Here is a 14,521-nt window from a genome sequence, read left to right as displayed (position 1 = left end):
TGTTTTAATCTTCTATGTTCTAAAGATTGACTATTATATTCTAAATATAGCTGTATTGTGCTTTAAATCTTACATTTTTCATTATAATTCTAGGTTGACAGAAAACTTGGTTACGAATTTTGACACGGAGAGATGTTGTTTGATGTTACCAAAGAGAAAACAAGAAATCTTTTTGGAGGCAATTGATGTTCATTTGGCTTATGGGTTGCCATTGGGAGGCAAAAGGATTGAGCAACCAAATGATGAGTCAAATCTGAAATGGAGCAAGTTTCTAAAAGCTTGGAGAAGCAAGTTTGGCCTCAAAAAAGTATGATGATATAATGTGGTTATGTTTTAAATTTTATGTTCTAAAGTATGAATTTTATGTTATAAATTGTATGTTTTAAAGTGCTTTGCTTATGTTCTAAAGTGTTTTTTGCTTTAAAATAGATCTATTATCTCCATAGGTTTTAATTTATATGTTTTTTTTTACCTCTAAAAGGGAAGTCCAACCAACAAGAGATTGATTGACAGAATTCAAGAATTGAAGAAGGAAAAATCAGTTTCTGATGAATTTCTTTGGAACTTTGTGGTATGTGTTGTCAATTGTTGCATTCGATCAACAAACAACCCACAACTATACATTAAATTCTTGTATAGTTGTATGGATGTAAAGAAAATTGCTGAATTGGATTGGTGCACATTTGTGATTGAGCACTTGAAAGATTCTGTAAGTGTATGGAAGAAGGGAAATTCTTACTTTACAGGTCCTTTACCTTTTCTAATGGTAAGTTTTAAATTCTTACCATTATGTATATATATTATTCTTGTTATGTTGAAAATGTGTGAAAAATATTCTAATTAATTCTTAACATGTACTAAATAGGTATTCTATTTTGATCGTCTACAAAGAGGAGGGTTAGAAAAACCAAGAAAATGTCCACTAATTTCGGTGTGGACAAAGGAAAGGATTCAAGTGAGATATAAGTTTGAAAAAGATCATGGATTTGGATATGGAAAACTCTTGGAAAGAATGGAATCAATTGTGGTATGATATTTGTATATGTTTATGTTTAAACACTACACTTTATGTTGTTGTTTTCTAAATTTTATAATTTATATACTAGAAGGCACCAAAAGGAAAAAAGAAACAACCAAAACAAAAGGAAAAAGAGAAGAGAATGGAAAAATCATCAATAGGTTCTAGTTCTACAACTTCTCGAAATGACATGATGGTATGATTTAGTTTATATTGTAAATTATATTTTATGCTCCATTTAATCCTTTTCTGTTAAATTATCCATGTTATGTCCTTTATGTTCTAAAATATTTTTGTGTTCTAATGAAGGGCTTTTTGAGCAAATTTGGAGATTTGGCAAAAACACTTGCCTCGAATGTTAAAGAGATGTATGGCATGTTAGAACAAGCAAAAGATCTTTTTGTTGAGGAAGAAACAACAGGAAAAATGCAACATCTCATAGACAACATATGGTGCAAGTACACAACAAAGGTATTATAATTATGTTCTAAAGTATTTTCTGGTTGTGTTCTAAAGTATTTTCAGCTTATGTTCTAAAGTATAATAAATTTATATAAATATTATGCATATTATGTTCTAAATTATAATTTCTTATTTTATAGACATTCGTGAACCAAGAAGAAAAGAAAAGCCCTTCTATACTCAGCCAAGATCAACATGTCTTCGATGAACCGGCATTTATTGAAGAATTGGATATGGTTATGGATAAGGCATGGAAGAAATTCGAGGAAACAAGGTCACCAAAGTCACCGACAGTTGGTAATTTCACATGTACATGCTTAATTTCCAAATTATACTTATGTTCTATATTAGATGCTTATGTTTTAAAGTACTTTTTTATGTTCTAAAACATGCGCTTAAATCACATGCTTATGTTCTAAATTATATGATTATGTTCTAAATTAGTTATGTTCTAAATTAGTTATGTACTAAATTAGTTATGTTCTAATTGTTAAGCAGATTTGAGATCAAAGGAAGAGGAAAAAGATAAGAACAAAGAAGAGAGAAATGAAGAGAATAAAGACAAAAACTTGTTGATTCCCTCACCAGTAGTTGGTAATTTCACATTATTTTCAAATTCATTTTTTATGTACTAATATTTACTAGATATGTTCTAATATTACTTCTTATGCTCTAAATTTTTTCTGGTTATGCTTTAAAGTTAATTCTTAATTTTTTATATTCTAACTATTTCTAGGTTGTCTCCTAATTGTATATATTTCTTATGTTCTAAAGTTACTTTTTATTTTCTAATTATTTTTTGCTATTTGCTATAATACTTAATTTTTATGGTGTAATTGCTATGAAGATTTGGGATCAAAAGAAGAAGAAAAAGAGAAGTACAGAAAAGAGAGAAACGAGGAGGAAAAAATTGAGAAGAAAGAGAAAAGGAATGAGGAGTCACCAAAAACCCCAATTCCTCCAAAAAAGAAGCAACCTTTTGATATAACTCCTCCAAGTTTCAAGTTATTGACCCCCTCACCAGCAGTTGGTAGTTTTACATTATTTTCAAACTTTTTTCTTTTGAAATAATATTACTAGATTTGTTTTAAAATTACTTCTTATGTTATAAATTTTTTCTGTTATGTTCTAAAGTTATTTCTGATGTTCTAAATTTTTTCTAAATCAGATGCTTATGTTTTAAACTACTTTCTTATGTTCTAAATTATGTGCATATGCTCTAAATTATATGATTATGTGCTAAATTATGTGCATATGCTCTAATAATATGATTATGTTCTAAATTATGTGCATATGTTCTAAATAATATGATTATGTTCTAAATTAGTTATGCTCTAAATTATGTGCATATTTTCTAAATAATATGATTATGTTTGAAATTAGTTATGCTCTAAATTATGTGCATATGTTCTAAATTGTATGATTATGTTCTAAATTATGTGCATATGTTCTAAATAATATAATTATGTTGTAAATTAGTTATGTTCTAAAGTTACTTCTTGTGTTCTAAATTTTTCTGGTTATATTCTAGTTATTTCTAATGTTCTAAATTTTTTCCAACTATTTCTATGTTGTGTCCTTATTGTTTCTACTTATGGTTTGATGTCCCAGAAAATCAAGAAGATAATGAAGCAGAACTCACTTACGAAGAAGTGACAGCAAATGTTCTAAATTGTGCTTTTCTAAATCCAGATCATCCACCTACATTGGATGAAGAGGAGAAGCAAGAAGAGGAAAAAGAGGAGAAGAAAGAAGAGGAAAAAGAGGAGAAGAAAGAAGAAAAGGAGAAGAAGAAAGAAGAGGAAAAAGAAGAGAAGCAAGAGGAGAAGAAAGAAGAAAAGGGGAAGAAGAAAGAGGAGGAAAAAAAGGAGATCCAAGAGGAGAAGAGAGAAGAAAAGGGGAAGAAGAAAAAGGAGGAAAAAGAGGAGATCCAAGAGGAGAAGAGAGAAGAAAAGGGGAAGAAGAAAAAGGAGGAAAAAGAGGAGAATCAAGAGGAGAAGAAAGAAAATGAAGGAAGCAAGAATGAAGAGAAGAACAAAGAAGAAAAAAATGAGAACAAGAAAGGGTAATCATTTTGTAAACTTTAAAACAAATGTTGGTTATGGTTTAGTTAAATTTTAATTTAGAACTTGGTAATAATAAATTTTGGTTTGATTTGGTTATGGTTTTTGTTATCAATAAATTTTGGTTTGATTTAGTTATGGTTTTTGTTATCTATGTGATATTTTTTAATTGAATTAAGTAGGAAACAAGGAGAAGAAAAAGGAGAAGAAAAGACACGGAAAAAAAGAGGAAAGGATAAGCTTCCAATGTACTTGCGTTCACCTTTCATGGTTGAACATGAAAAACTTTTCAAGAATGTGGACAATAGAAAGGTAGCTGAGTATGCGTTTGCTCAAGGAGATAATAAGTAAGACTTTAAAACTTTAAAATTATATGCTTATGTTCTAAGCTATATGCTTATGTTCTAAGCTATATGCTTATGATCTAAGCTATAAATTATGTTCTAAACTTCATTCTTATGTTCTAAACTGCGTGTTCTAAGCTACGAGATTATGTTATAAAGTACATGTGTAAAACTATATGCTTATGTTCTAAAATAGGTACTTATGTTCTAAACTATATTCTTATGTTTTAAATTATGTGTTTATGTTCTAAACTACATGCTTATGTTCTAAACTACATGCTTATGTTCTGATTTTATTGTTCTGATTTTAGGGAGCTTTTGTATGCTGATAACATGGGGACAACGATTACGAGAGATGAGATTCATAGTCTCATAGAAGATAAGCACATGTTGAACAATGTTGTGGATGCTTATGTTTGCCTATTGAATTTTGAAAATAAAAGACGTGGTGTAGACAAGAAGAGTATATTCTTTTTCACTACTGAATGCTATGTATGTTTTTGAACTTAAAATTATAACTATGTTCTAAGAGTAGATTCTTTTTGTTTCTCATATAGATTATACTATGCACCTATGTTCTAATTACTTATGTTTTAATTTCTTTTTCTTTTTCAGCTCATACGTTGTACAGAAAAATACTTCAAATCAAATGAAAGGCAAGATGATAGAATGAAGGCTTTGTTTGATAGAATGCAACAAGAAATGACAACGACCGAAGTAACAAGCTTCAAAAGCATTCAATTGGTAATTTGGTATCTTATTATGTTGTACTTTTTTCTTATTATATGTTCTAATTATTGGTTTTGTTTATGTTCTAATTATTTTTATCTATGTTTTAAAGTATCTACTTATGTTCTAAACTACTTATTTATCTTCTAAACTACTTACTTATGTTCTAAACTACATGTTATAAAAATTATATGCTTGTGTTCTAATCTATATGCTTATGTTCTAAAATGCATGCTTATGTTCTAATTTTGCTTATCTATGTTCTAATTCTGTTTATCTATTAGGTTTTCTTCCCGGTCGTTTTACCAGATCACTACTATTTGCTGTGTGTCAACTTTGTGGAAGGAACATTTGATTTGATTGACAACAGATTTCTTCCACCAAGTATTCCTTTTCACAATAAATATAGAAATTACCATAGATTAATGGTAAGACATCAAGTTTACATTTTTTTAATTATACTTTTGTTCTAACTTTTGCCTTATATGTTCTACAGTTTTTCTTTATGTTCTAAAGTTTACCTTATATGTTCTAAAGTTTATCCAATTTTTCAGTTGAATGCATTTGCTGATTTCGTTCACTCAATTGACTCAAATATAAAGAGTGACTTTGTATCCTCCTTCAAAACAAGAAACTTGAGTATGTCATGGAAGAGCAATAAGAACAAACATGATTGTGGAGTGTTCCTGTTGAAGCACATGGAAACATATGAAGGAGAATCTGTAAAACAATGGAATTCGGGACTAGAATTAGACAATGTAAGTTTAAAACATAAGATACATGTTTTAAATTAGTTTCGTTTATGGTTTTGGTGTTATGGTTTTAGTGTTGTGGTTTGGTTTGGTTATTGTTTAGATATATTATGGTTTATTATATTTATTTATACTTATATGCTAAATTATATTCATGTTCTAAATTTTATGCTTATGTTCTAAAGTATTTCTGTTTATGTTCTAAAAGTTACTCTTTTTTTTTTTTTTGCAGTTTGACCAAATGTTTATGTTTATGTTCTAAAAGTTACTCTTTTTTTTTTTTTTTTTTTTTGCAGTTTGACCAAATGAAAAAATTAAGAGTGGAGTATTGTGGGAAGATAATAACAGCAGAAGTAAATGAAGAACGGAACAAAGTGATTAGGAGATCAAAAAAGTGGTCAAAGGAGAACAAAATGGATATATGATTGTTAAGATCTTAAGTTTATATTTGTAGAGAGATATTTGCAAAGAATATAACAGTAATTTTTTATGTTCTATGTATTTACCTGTTACAAGAAATATATTGTTGAATCATATTAAATGCTAAAATTTTAATATAAAATATATCATATAAACTTATATGCTAAATTATATTCATGTTCTAAATTATATGGGTATGTTCTAAAGTATTTTTGATTATGTTTTAATAATTATATGCTTATAAAGTTAGGATATTAGAATATATTATTATATATTAATTTTGACTTAAAACTTAAAGTGTAGAACATTAGAACATAAGAAAATTAAAAAAAAGTAACAAGAAATGACAACAGCCAAAGTAACAAGATTCCAAAGCATTCAATTGGTAACTTGATTCTAATTATATCTTATTATGTTGTACTTTTTTCTTATTACATGTCCAAATTATTGATTTTGCTAATCTTCTAATTATTTTTATCTATGTTCTAAAGTATTTGCTTATGTTCTAAACTGGCTGCTTCTAATCCATTACTTTTGCTTTATTTTTCCTTTTGAATACAATGCATACACTCTTTAGTGCATATCTAAGAAGGCATATGTAAATCAATGTTAAGAAACTTGAATAAATAAAAGTTGATTAAAGCAAGATTCAACTAAATGTTGTTTAATAAAGGTATCTAAAATGCTTGTACTATCATTACTCGTAGTTCAAATTGACTTAATAAAACAACTTATAATTACGAAAAGGGGGGAAGATGAAAAGACAGGAGATGTTATAAAACATTATAATCAACTTTAATTAACATAAAAATTGATAAGAAAAACACTAGTAGAGATACTCTGAATAATAATTGGACAAAAAAGAAATAAAAATATATTGTTTCTAAAAGTAAATAAATTGAGTTCTTATATTTTAAGAATTACATGAATAATATTTTACGTGCTAGTAAATGAGATATTGTTTCTAAATATATAACATCTCATGCAACTGGATTAATAGTATATTCACCAACCTGTAAAGAAAAAAAAATAAAACAATATTAGAACATAAGCACATAATTTAGCATTAAAAAATGTTATAACATGCCATTTCTATTAGTTTAGAACACATGATATTATATAGAGTAAAAACTTTAGAACATTTAAAGAAACCTTTAAAACATATAAAGAAAACTTTAGAACATATAAAGAAAATATTTTGAACATAAAGAGAAAAGTTAAAATATAAAGGAAAACTTTAGAACAAAATGAATAACTTTATATTCTAAACATTAGAGCATATTAAATTACACTAAAACAGAAAGAATAAACATTAGAACATAGAGAAAACACTTTAGAACATAGAAAAGTAACTTTAGAACAAAGAGAAAACACTTTAGAACATATTGAATTACTTTAGAACATATATGAATAACTTTATGTTCTAAACTTGCTTAAAACATAATTACTTTAGAACAAAATAAATATAAGAAAATTAAAAATAAAGTTTACTTACAATATCACTTGACTTTTCCAGGGCAATTACGACTATCATGATAACCAAGCTCCCCACATGCTCTACATAATCTCTTCTTCTTTTGACTTTGTTCAATAGACTTTTCTCTGTCACTCTTCATTCTTTTGTCACTATTTGGAACATGAACCTCATTTGGAACATGGACATCATTTGGAACATGGACATCATTTGGAACATTTACCTGATTTGGAACATGAACCTGATTTGGAACATGGACATCATTTGGAACATTGACCTGATTTGGAACATGAACCCCCGTGCCTTTGTTCTTCGAAATTTTAGGAGGTTTGATTAAAACATTAGAAGGTAGACTAGCTCCAATAAGCATTTCAATGTCTTTAACTTTGCTCGAAAGATTGTTGCTTCCATTTGTTTTCTTCTGTTCCAAATCTACCCTCATGGCTCGAAGTTTTTTGACAAGATCACTAAGATCATCTTCATTGTTTTGCACTAAACTCACACAAGCATGAATTTCAGACCACAAATCATTTAATAACATTTTCTTATCTACTGCATTAATACATTCCTCCAACACATTACCCTCTAAATCAAAAATGGGCTTCTTATAAGCCATTGTACACCATCTATTTAGAATGTAGGCCTTGGGAATTTTTTCTAACATCCTTGCCTTCCACACCCAAATCATATGCCTACAAGGCACACCATCACGTTCAATTTTTTTACAAAAACACTTGGTATCAAAGGTAGTTGGATCAAAAACAACATCAAAAGTCCTCCTTCTAGTTCCTTCCCTCAAATTGAAAATGTAAAGCTCATTGTCCTTCTTCATCTCCTCAACACCACAATTAAAACATCCAATTTCAAGCTCATATTGAAATTCATAGAAAATTGTTGTTGTAAACAATTCAGAAGCATCTTTCTCTAAAGGAATTGGAGTCTTACACTCCGGACGCTTATTCTTCGAATCATTATCCATTTTATTTTGAGTGTGCCTTTGAGCATCCAATGCACATTCAAACCTATAGAAAATAGAAATTAACTTTAAAACATAGAAGATAATTGTAGAACATAGAGTGAATTACATTAGAACATATAAATATACATGACATGTTTATTATGATCTAAATATTATTAAAACATAAAGAGAAAAAGAAAACATAAAAGAGAATTATAAAATAAATAGTAAAACTATAAAGCATAAAAAGAAAACTTTAGAGCATACAAGGAAAACTTTAGAACATAAAGAGTAACTTTAGAACATATATAGACAATTACTTATTACCTCATGTAGAACTCAATCAAAGTGAGATGGGGATTTGTGAACATAGTGAAAAAATTATTTTCACTTTCTGATCTAGATGTGGTTCTCATAATGCCACCCAAAAATAAGTCTCTGAAATACGCTGGAATCCACATATCACGTATGTTGTACATGTATGCCAACCATTCATGATCGTTCAAATGGAATTCTGAAATAACTTTGTTCCACTTTTCTTCAAATTCTGCCGGCTCAATCTCTAAATGCCAAACACATGAACACAGTTTTTTCAAGAAATCAGTGTCTTGGGCAATCGCCCGACCTACTTTTTCAGGCACCTTTTTCATAATATGCCACATACAAAACCTATGTTCTGTAGTTTGAAAAACATTACGAACAGCAACTTTCATTGCAGGGTCTTGATCGGTAATCAAACACACAGGCTCGTTATTTCCCATTGCTTTAAGAAAAGTTTTGAAAACCCATTCAAAAGATGATATATCCTCATGAGCTACAAAAGAAGCCGCAAAAGTAACACATTTTTTATGATGATCAACTCCAGTAAATGGACCAAAGATCATATTATATCTGTAACATACACAAATTATTTATGCAGAAAATAGAGGTAAACTTTAGAACATAGAGGTAAATTGTAGAACATAGAGGTATACTTTAGAACATTAAGGATAAACTTTAGAGGATAGTAATTTAATTTAATTATTAAACGTGGCAGTAATATAGTTGTTTTAAAACATAATGAATTACTCTAAAACATAAACACTAAACTAAAAATATACAATGTAGCTTTAAAAACTTATAAGTAAACTTTAGAACATATAGACATAATGTTTAGAACATGATGGATATTAGTTTATAACACAAAGAATAAAGTGTAAAACACAAAAGCATAATGTTTAAAGCATAAAAGCATGATGGATATATTTTAAAGCATAAGGTAGAACATTAGCAATATATGTTTAGAACATAAGGCATACATAGTTTAGAACATAAAGAATATTTGTTTAGAACATCAAAACATGATGGATATTTGTTTAGGAACACAAGGCATGATATTTAGAATATAAGAACATATGTTTAAAAAATTAATATGTAAAAGTAAAATATTAATTACATTATGAAAGAAATTTATATTTAAAACATCACCTGTTTGTTTTGAATGTGGTATCAAAAGAAACCATATCACCAAAAAGTGCATAATTTTTTCGACAGATTGGATCAGCCCATAAAGCTCTACAAAGTCTATCTTCTTCATCAACATCATAGGAAAAAAAAATGCACTCCAGAGCAATTTCTTATTTTGAAAATTATCCACAAACATTTGGGCATCTGATCCATCAATAAAAGCCTTCAAATCTCTATAAAAATTTTTGAAATCTTGTTTAGATGCACCAACATTATCATGTGATCCAGCTAATTCTTTCATCATAGTATAAGACCTCACAGGACCAACATTTACCTGTTAGAAAAAAAAAAAATATTACTAAGATTAAGAATTAACTTTAGAACATAGTAAATCAAAACAAAAAAAAAACATTATTTAGTACATAAAAATAAATCACCTTTGAATTATCAACAATCAACTTTTTATGCATAATATGCATTTTTCTATTATCCTTCTGAAATTTTGCACAACTTGGAGTATATAAAGGATGATTATGTTCTTCTTTGAAATGAGTTACAACATACTTTCCAGCATCATATCTCATACATATGTGAGCATTGCATCCTACACGAGTGACTAAACGTTTCCTAGTAATACGAACTTTTCCTTCTTCATAAACTGTTTGTTGAGCAATAGGTTTTCTTATTGCCCTAAAACCTTCCTTATTGCAAACTCCATATTGAAAAGCAATTATATCTTTGTTATTCTTCTTCCTTTTAGTAGTAGATTTCCTAGAAGTAAACCCAGCGGCATTTGCATATGCTTTATAAAAACTAAGACCCTCTTCAGGATCTTTAAATATCATCCCCAAACTGGGTTTTAACTCCTCGGGAACACTTGGAATCCATTCCTTAGTGGTACCACCAGGGCTAAATGATCCAACAACCTCTAGAGTACGATAAATATCACCAACTGCATTAGAACATGAAAGTAAACATTAGAACATAAAAATAAACTTTATAATATAAAGAGAAAGATACATAAAAAACTTTAGAACATACAGAGAAAACTTTAGAACATCAAAGATAAACTTTAGAACATCAAGGATAAACTTTAGAACATATAAAATCAGGGACATACTTATAACATAGTGAATTACTTTATAACATACATAATAAAATTTACAATAAAGTGAAAAAATTAAACTAGAAGGTTAACTTTAGAACATACAATGAAAGTAAACATTAGAACATAAAAAGTAAAATTTAAAATTAGAAGGTAAACTTTAGAACATAGAATGAAAGTTTTAGAATATAAAGAGAGAGATATATAGAAAACTTTAGAACATACAGAGAAAACTTCAGAACATTACAGATAAATGTTAGAACATAGTAAAGAAACTTTAGAACATGTAAGTAAATTGAAATTAAAACATTGAAAACAATAAAATTACCTGAATGAGTAACACAGGAAGAAGGATAATTAGGTTGCACACCATCTAAATCCATCAATATGCATAAACCTATTTTGAAAAACACAAATTGTAGCAAAAAAGCAACCAGAAATTAAAATCCATTAAAAATCAAAAATCTGGAAAACAAAATAGGATAAAATCGAAAACGATGTTGAAAAACTCAAGCAAAGGAAAAAAACAGAAAAATCTGGAAATAAAAAATCTGGAAATAAGCAAAGGAAATAAAATCTAGAAATAAAATTTGGAAAAATCTGGAAATTGAAGAAGAAAAAGAAAACTAGAAAACGAAATTGATGAAATTAATGAAAAAACTCAAACAATGCTCTACCCGTTGAGCTAGTAGGCTAATGTATATAAAACACTTGAACTAGAGGAAAAACTACTAACAACTATATGAGATAATCACAAAAGTAATTTTTTTTTGTTTAATCATATCCTTTTGCACTTCTAAACACTATCTTTAGCATCGTTTATTGTAATTTGATGATCGATTACTTGCATTAAGGTGGGTTCATTATATTGGCTATATAATCAATCTATCATTAGTAGTCCTTTAAAGCAAAAGTTATCCCAAGTTAAGACTAGTGCTAATTAAACAAGCTTTGACAAACATGCTAAGATTGTCTACTTTAGAACACAATGAATTACTTTAGAACATAAAGAGTAAACTTAATATATGCTAAATAAAAGTTTAGAACATGCTAAGATAGTTAAATAATAGTTTAGAATATAATGAATTACTTTAGAACACAGTGAATTACTTTAGAACACAAAGAGTAAACTTTATAACATAGATGGAAAATTTTAGAACATAGAAGGAAAACTTTAGAACATCTTGAATTATTTTAGAACATAATGAATTACTTTATGTTCTAAATTTCCTTATAACATAGTGAATTATGTTCTAAATTTGATTTGCTTAGAACGTAGTAAATTACTTTATGTTCTAAATTTGTTTAGAACATAGCTATGTTCTAAATTTGCTTTTGCTTAGAACATAGTGAACTATATAAAATCTAGAAATAATAAAATTAAAAAAAAAAAAGGAAAAGGAAAAACCACCACCACCCTTTTCCTCTTCCCAGCCACCAAATTCGCCGCCGTCGCTACCCTAGCCGCCACCTAACCTTTCTCTACCCAGCCAACCCTAACCTCGCCGGTGAACAGATCCCCTGTGCCGGGGACCCACCCAGCCTCCCCACCCCCCTTTTTCCTTTTTCCTTTTTCCTTTTGAGAAAAAATTAACGCATCAAAATCGCAGCATACACAAATCGCAAAAAGCTGGAAAATTTTGAGAAAAAATCGCAGCAAATAAAACAGCATCGAAATCGCAAAAGAAAACCGAACAAAAAAAATCAAAATAAGAACAAACAATTCGAACAATCAAACAATCGAATTGATAAATAATCGAGCAAAATAAATATACATCGAATAGAAAATCGCCAAAAACAAAATCGAATAGAAAATTCGCAAAAAATCGCAAAAATATTGACGAAAACATGAATTAATCAGTAAAAATCGAACATAAATCGCAGCAAAAATTGAGAAATAAACGCATCAAAATCGCAGCATACAAATCGCAAAAATCAGGGAAATATTTGAGAAAAAATCGCATAAAAACGCAACAAAATCACATCAAATTGCAGCAAAAAATCGCATCAAAATCGCATAAAATTCGTAGCAAAATCGCAGCAAAATATTTGCTAAACAATATTGAGAACAATTACATAGAAAATGCTCAAAATAATCGCATGAAATTAATCGCATCAAAATTGCATGAAAAATCATTAAATTTAAAACAAATCTGATTATAAAATTAATAAACTTACAATAATTAATCCAAAATCTGTGAAAATATCGTGATGAATTTGATGAACTTTCACCAATCTGTTGAACTGAGGAGAGGGAGAAAGCTGAGAATTTTAGAGAGAGAAAGCTGAGAGTTGAGAAACATAAAATAACTAGATGAAGGAAGAGGAAAAAGAATTTGAATAAACTCCTTCAAATTACAAAAATGTCATTACTAATCATTCATTTTGAGCGGTCAGATCAAGCTAATTCCACGGTCCAGATTAGTTCTTATATATAATGGGTTCTTATATAGAGGAGGGTTCTTATATGAGCCTTCCTATATATATATATATATATATAATAAAAAAAAAATATATATATATATATATACAGCTAACACAGAATTATTGATCGATTCTTCTAGATTAGTGGAGGTGACTAGCTGAGGCATCTTGATCGGTAATACTTGTATACTACTAAAGTAAGAAAACTTGTAATATACTCACTAGTCACTATTAATCAGGACAATTAATAAGTGCACATTATTAGGGTTCTTTGGCATAGCATATTCCCCCTCCCCCCTTCCCCACCCCTAATTTTTTATAGGTTTTTTTTTTCTTTTTTTTTTTTGGCGTTCCACCCGCTTCAGCCTTTGGGCTAATTCGGATTCGAGGATCAGTTATGGGTGGTTAGGTTTCAGTCCCTCCCAATTGTTGTAGTGAGGGATCGAACACGCAGTTTTTTCTACCAATTAAGTGTAGTCTCAATTACCACTACACCAACAGGCAAAAACCAACCCTTTTCATAATAAATTCAATCTATATATATTTGTTATAATTTTTAAAATATTTGGTGATCAATAGACCCCCAAATTAGGTAATGAAATCTTATATTGAAATGCCCTACTATTAGGGTAGTCTAGTACAATCTATCTACCCTTAACCCCTCCCTACGCACCCCTCCTCCTTAAAGCATAAACCGCTTTTGCCTAGGTTCGAACCCAAGACAACCTTTCCTAAGGAAAGTGGAGTACATACCAATTGAGCTAAGCTCTTTGATATATATACGTTAAATTTAAAATGTAACAAATGCATGTGTATAGAAATTTTATACAGCCAGTACATCGTACATAATAATATATATATGATTGATCGACGCGTTAGATAAATTAACTAAAAGTAGAAATATTGAATTAAAATGAACATTAATTACACCGATCGACGCGTGATTTTGGCATGCATGCATTGCTAAATTAATACGAAGTACTACTTTAGGAAATATTTTAAATGCTTATCTAACACTCCGGAGGCGTTCGTTAGCCAGATCCAAAATAAATTAACTATTAAATAAGTGGATGCTTACTACCTTTTTTTTTTTTTTTTTGTTTTTGTTGTGAGGAATATTACCTCACTTTTTAATTTTTATATCATGGGAGTTGTGGTATTTAAGTATTATTAGGATTAAATTTTGCGCACATTATTAAATATTCTACTTTTGTGATTCTCTCTACATTAAAAACTCTCATATAATTTTCCTAAAAAAAAAAAAAAAAACTCATATAATAATATAGTTGTTTGGGTCCAAATTACTTCAATTAGGTCGGTCGGTCC

At 28.8% G+C, this 14,521-nt stretch overlaps 2 protein-coding genes and 1 long non-coding RNA gene across 6 annotated transcripts; 2 read left to right on the top strand and 1 right to left on the bottom strand.

Annotated features, from left to right (window-relative positions):
- The first annotated feature begins 3,465 nt into the window (after positions 1 to 3,465).
- On the top strand, positions 3,466 to 4,980 carry LOC110694705. Of its 3 annotated transcripts, none has more exons than XR_002505927.1 (4): positions 3,486 to 3,545; positions 3,726 to 3,890; positions 4,199 to 4,631; positions 4,901 to 4,980. It is a non-coding gene; the product is annotated as an uncharacterized LOC110694705 (long non-coding RNA). The 3 variants fall into 3 exon arrangements; XR_002505928.1 differs by having other exon boundaries at positions 3,495 to 3,545; positions 3,723 to 3,890; XR_002505926.1 differs by having other exon boundaries at positions 3,466 to 3,890.
- A 40-nt stretch (positions 4,981 to 5,020) lies between these two features.
- On the top strand, positions 5,021 to 5,923 carry LOC110694704. Its single transcript, XM_021871876.1, has 3 exons — positions 5,021 to 5,044; positions 5,171 to 5,374; positions 5,665 to 5,923. The coding sequence occupies exons 1-3, from the start codon at positions 5,042 to 5,044 to the stop codon at positions 5,791 to 5,793; spliced, it is 336 nt and encodes a 111-aa protein (XP_021727568.1). The 5' UTR covers positions 5,021 to 5,041; the 3' UTR covers positions 5,794 to 5,923.
- Positions 5,924 to 6,718: 795 nt separating this feature from the next.
- Positions 6,719 to 9,820, bottom strand: LOC110694702 (protein FAR1-RELATED SEQUENCE 5-like). 2 transcript variants are annotated; one of them, XM_021871875.1, is made up of 4 exons: positions 9,688 to 9,820; positions 8,548 to 9,111; positions 7,284 to 8,284; positions 6,719 to 6,801 (listed from the first exon to the last, which is right to left on the bottom strand). In XM_021871875.1, exons 1-3 carry the CDS (start codon positions 9,720 to 9,722, stop codon positions 7,288 to 7,290), a joined length of 1,596 nt encoding a protein of 531 aa, XP_021727567.1. In that variant the 5' UTR covers positions 9,723 to 9,820; the 3' UTR covers positions 6,719 to 6,801; positions 7,284 to 7,287. The 2 variants fall into 2 exon arrangements, with proteins under 2 accessions (XP_021727567.1, XP_021727566.1); XM_021871874.1 differs by lacking the exon at positions 6,719 to 6,801 and having other exon boundaries at positions 7,202 to 8,284.
- Positions 9,821 to 14,521: the final 4,701 nt, after the last annotated feature.

The sequence above is a fragment of the Chenopodium quinoa genome, unplaced genomic scaffold (assembly GCF_001683475.1).
Source record: "Chenopodium quinoa cultivar QQ74 unplaced genomic scaffold, ASM168347v1, whole genome shotgun sequence".
NCBI lineage: Eukaryota > Viridiplantae > Streptophyta > Magnoliopsida > Caryophyllales > Amaranthaceae > Chenopodium > Chenopodium quinoa.
The sequence above is the reverse complement of the archived record's forward strand: the minus strand, read 5'-3'. Positions and strand labels throughout refer to the sequence as shown.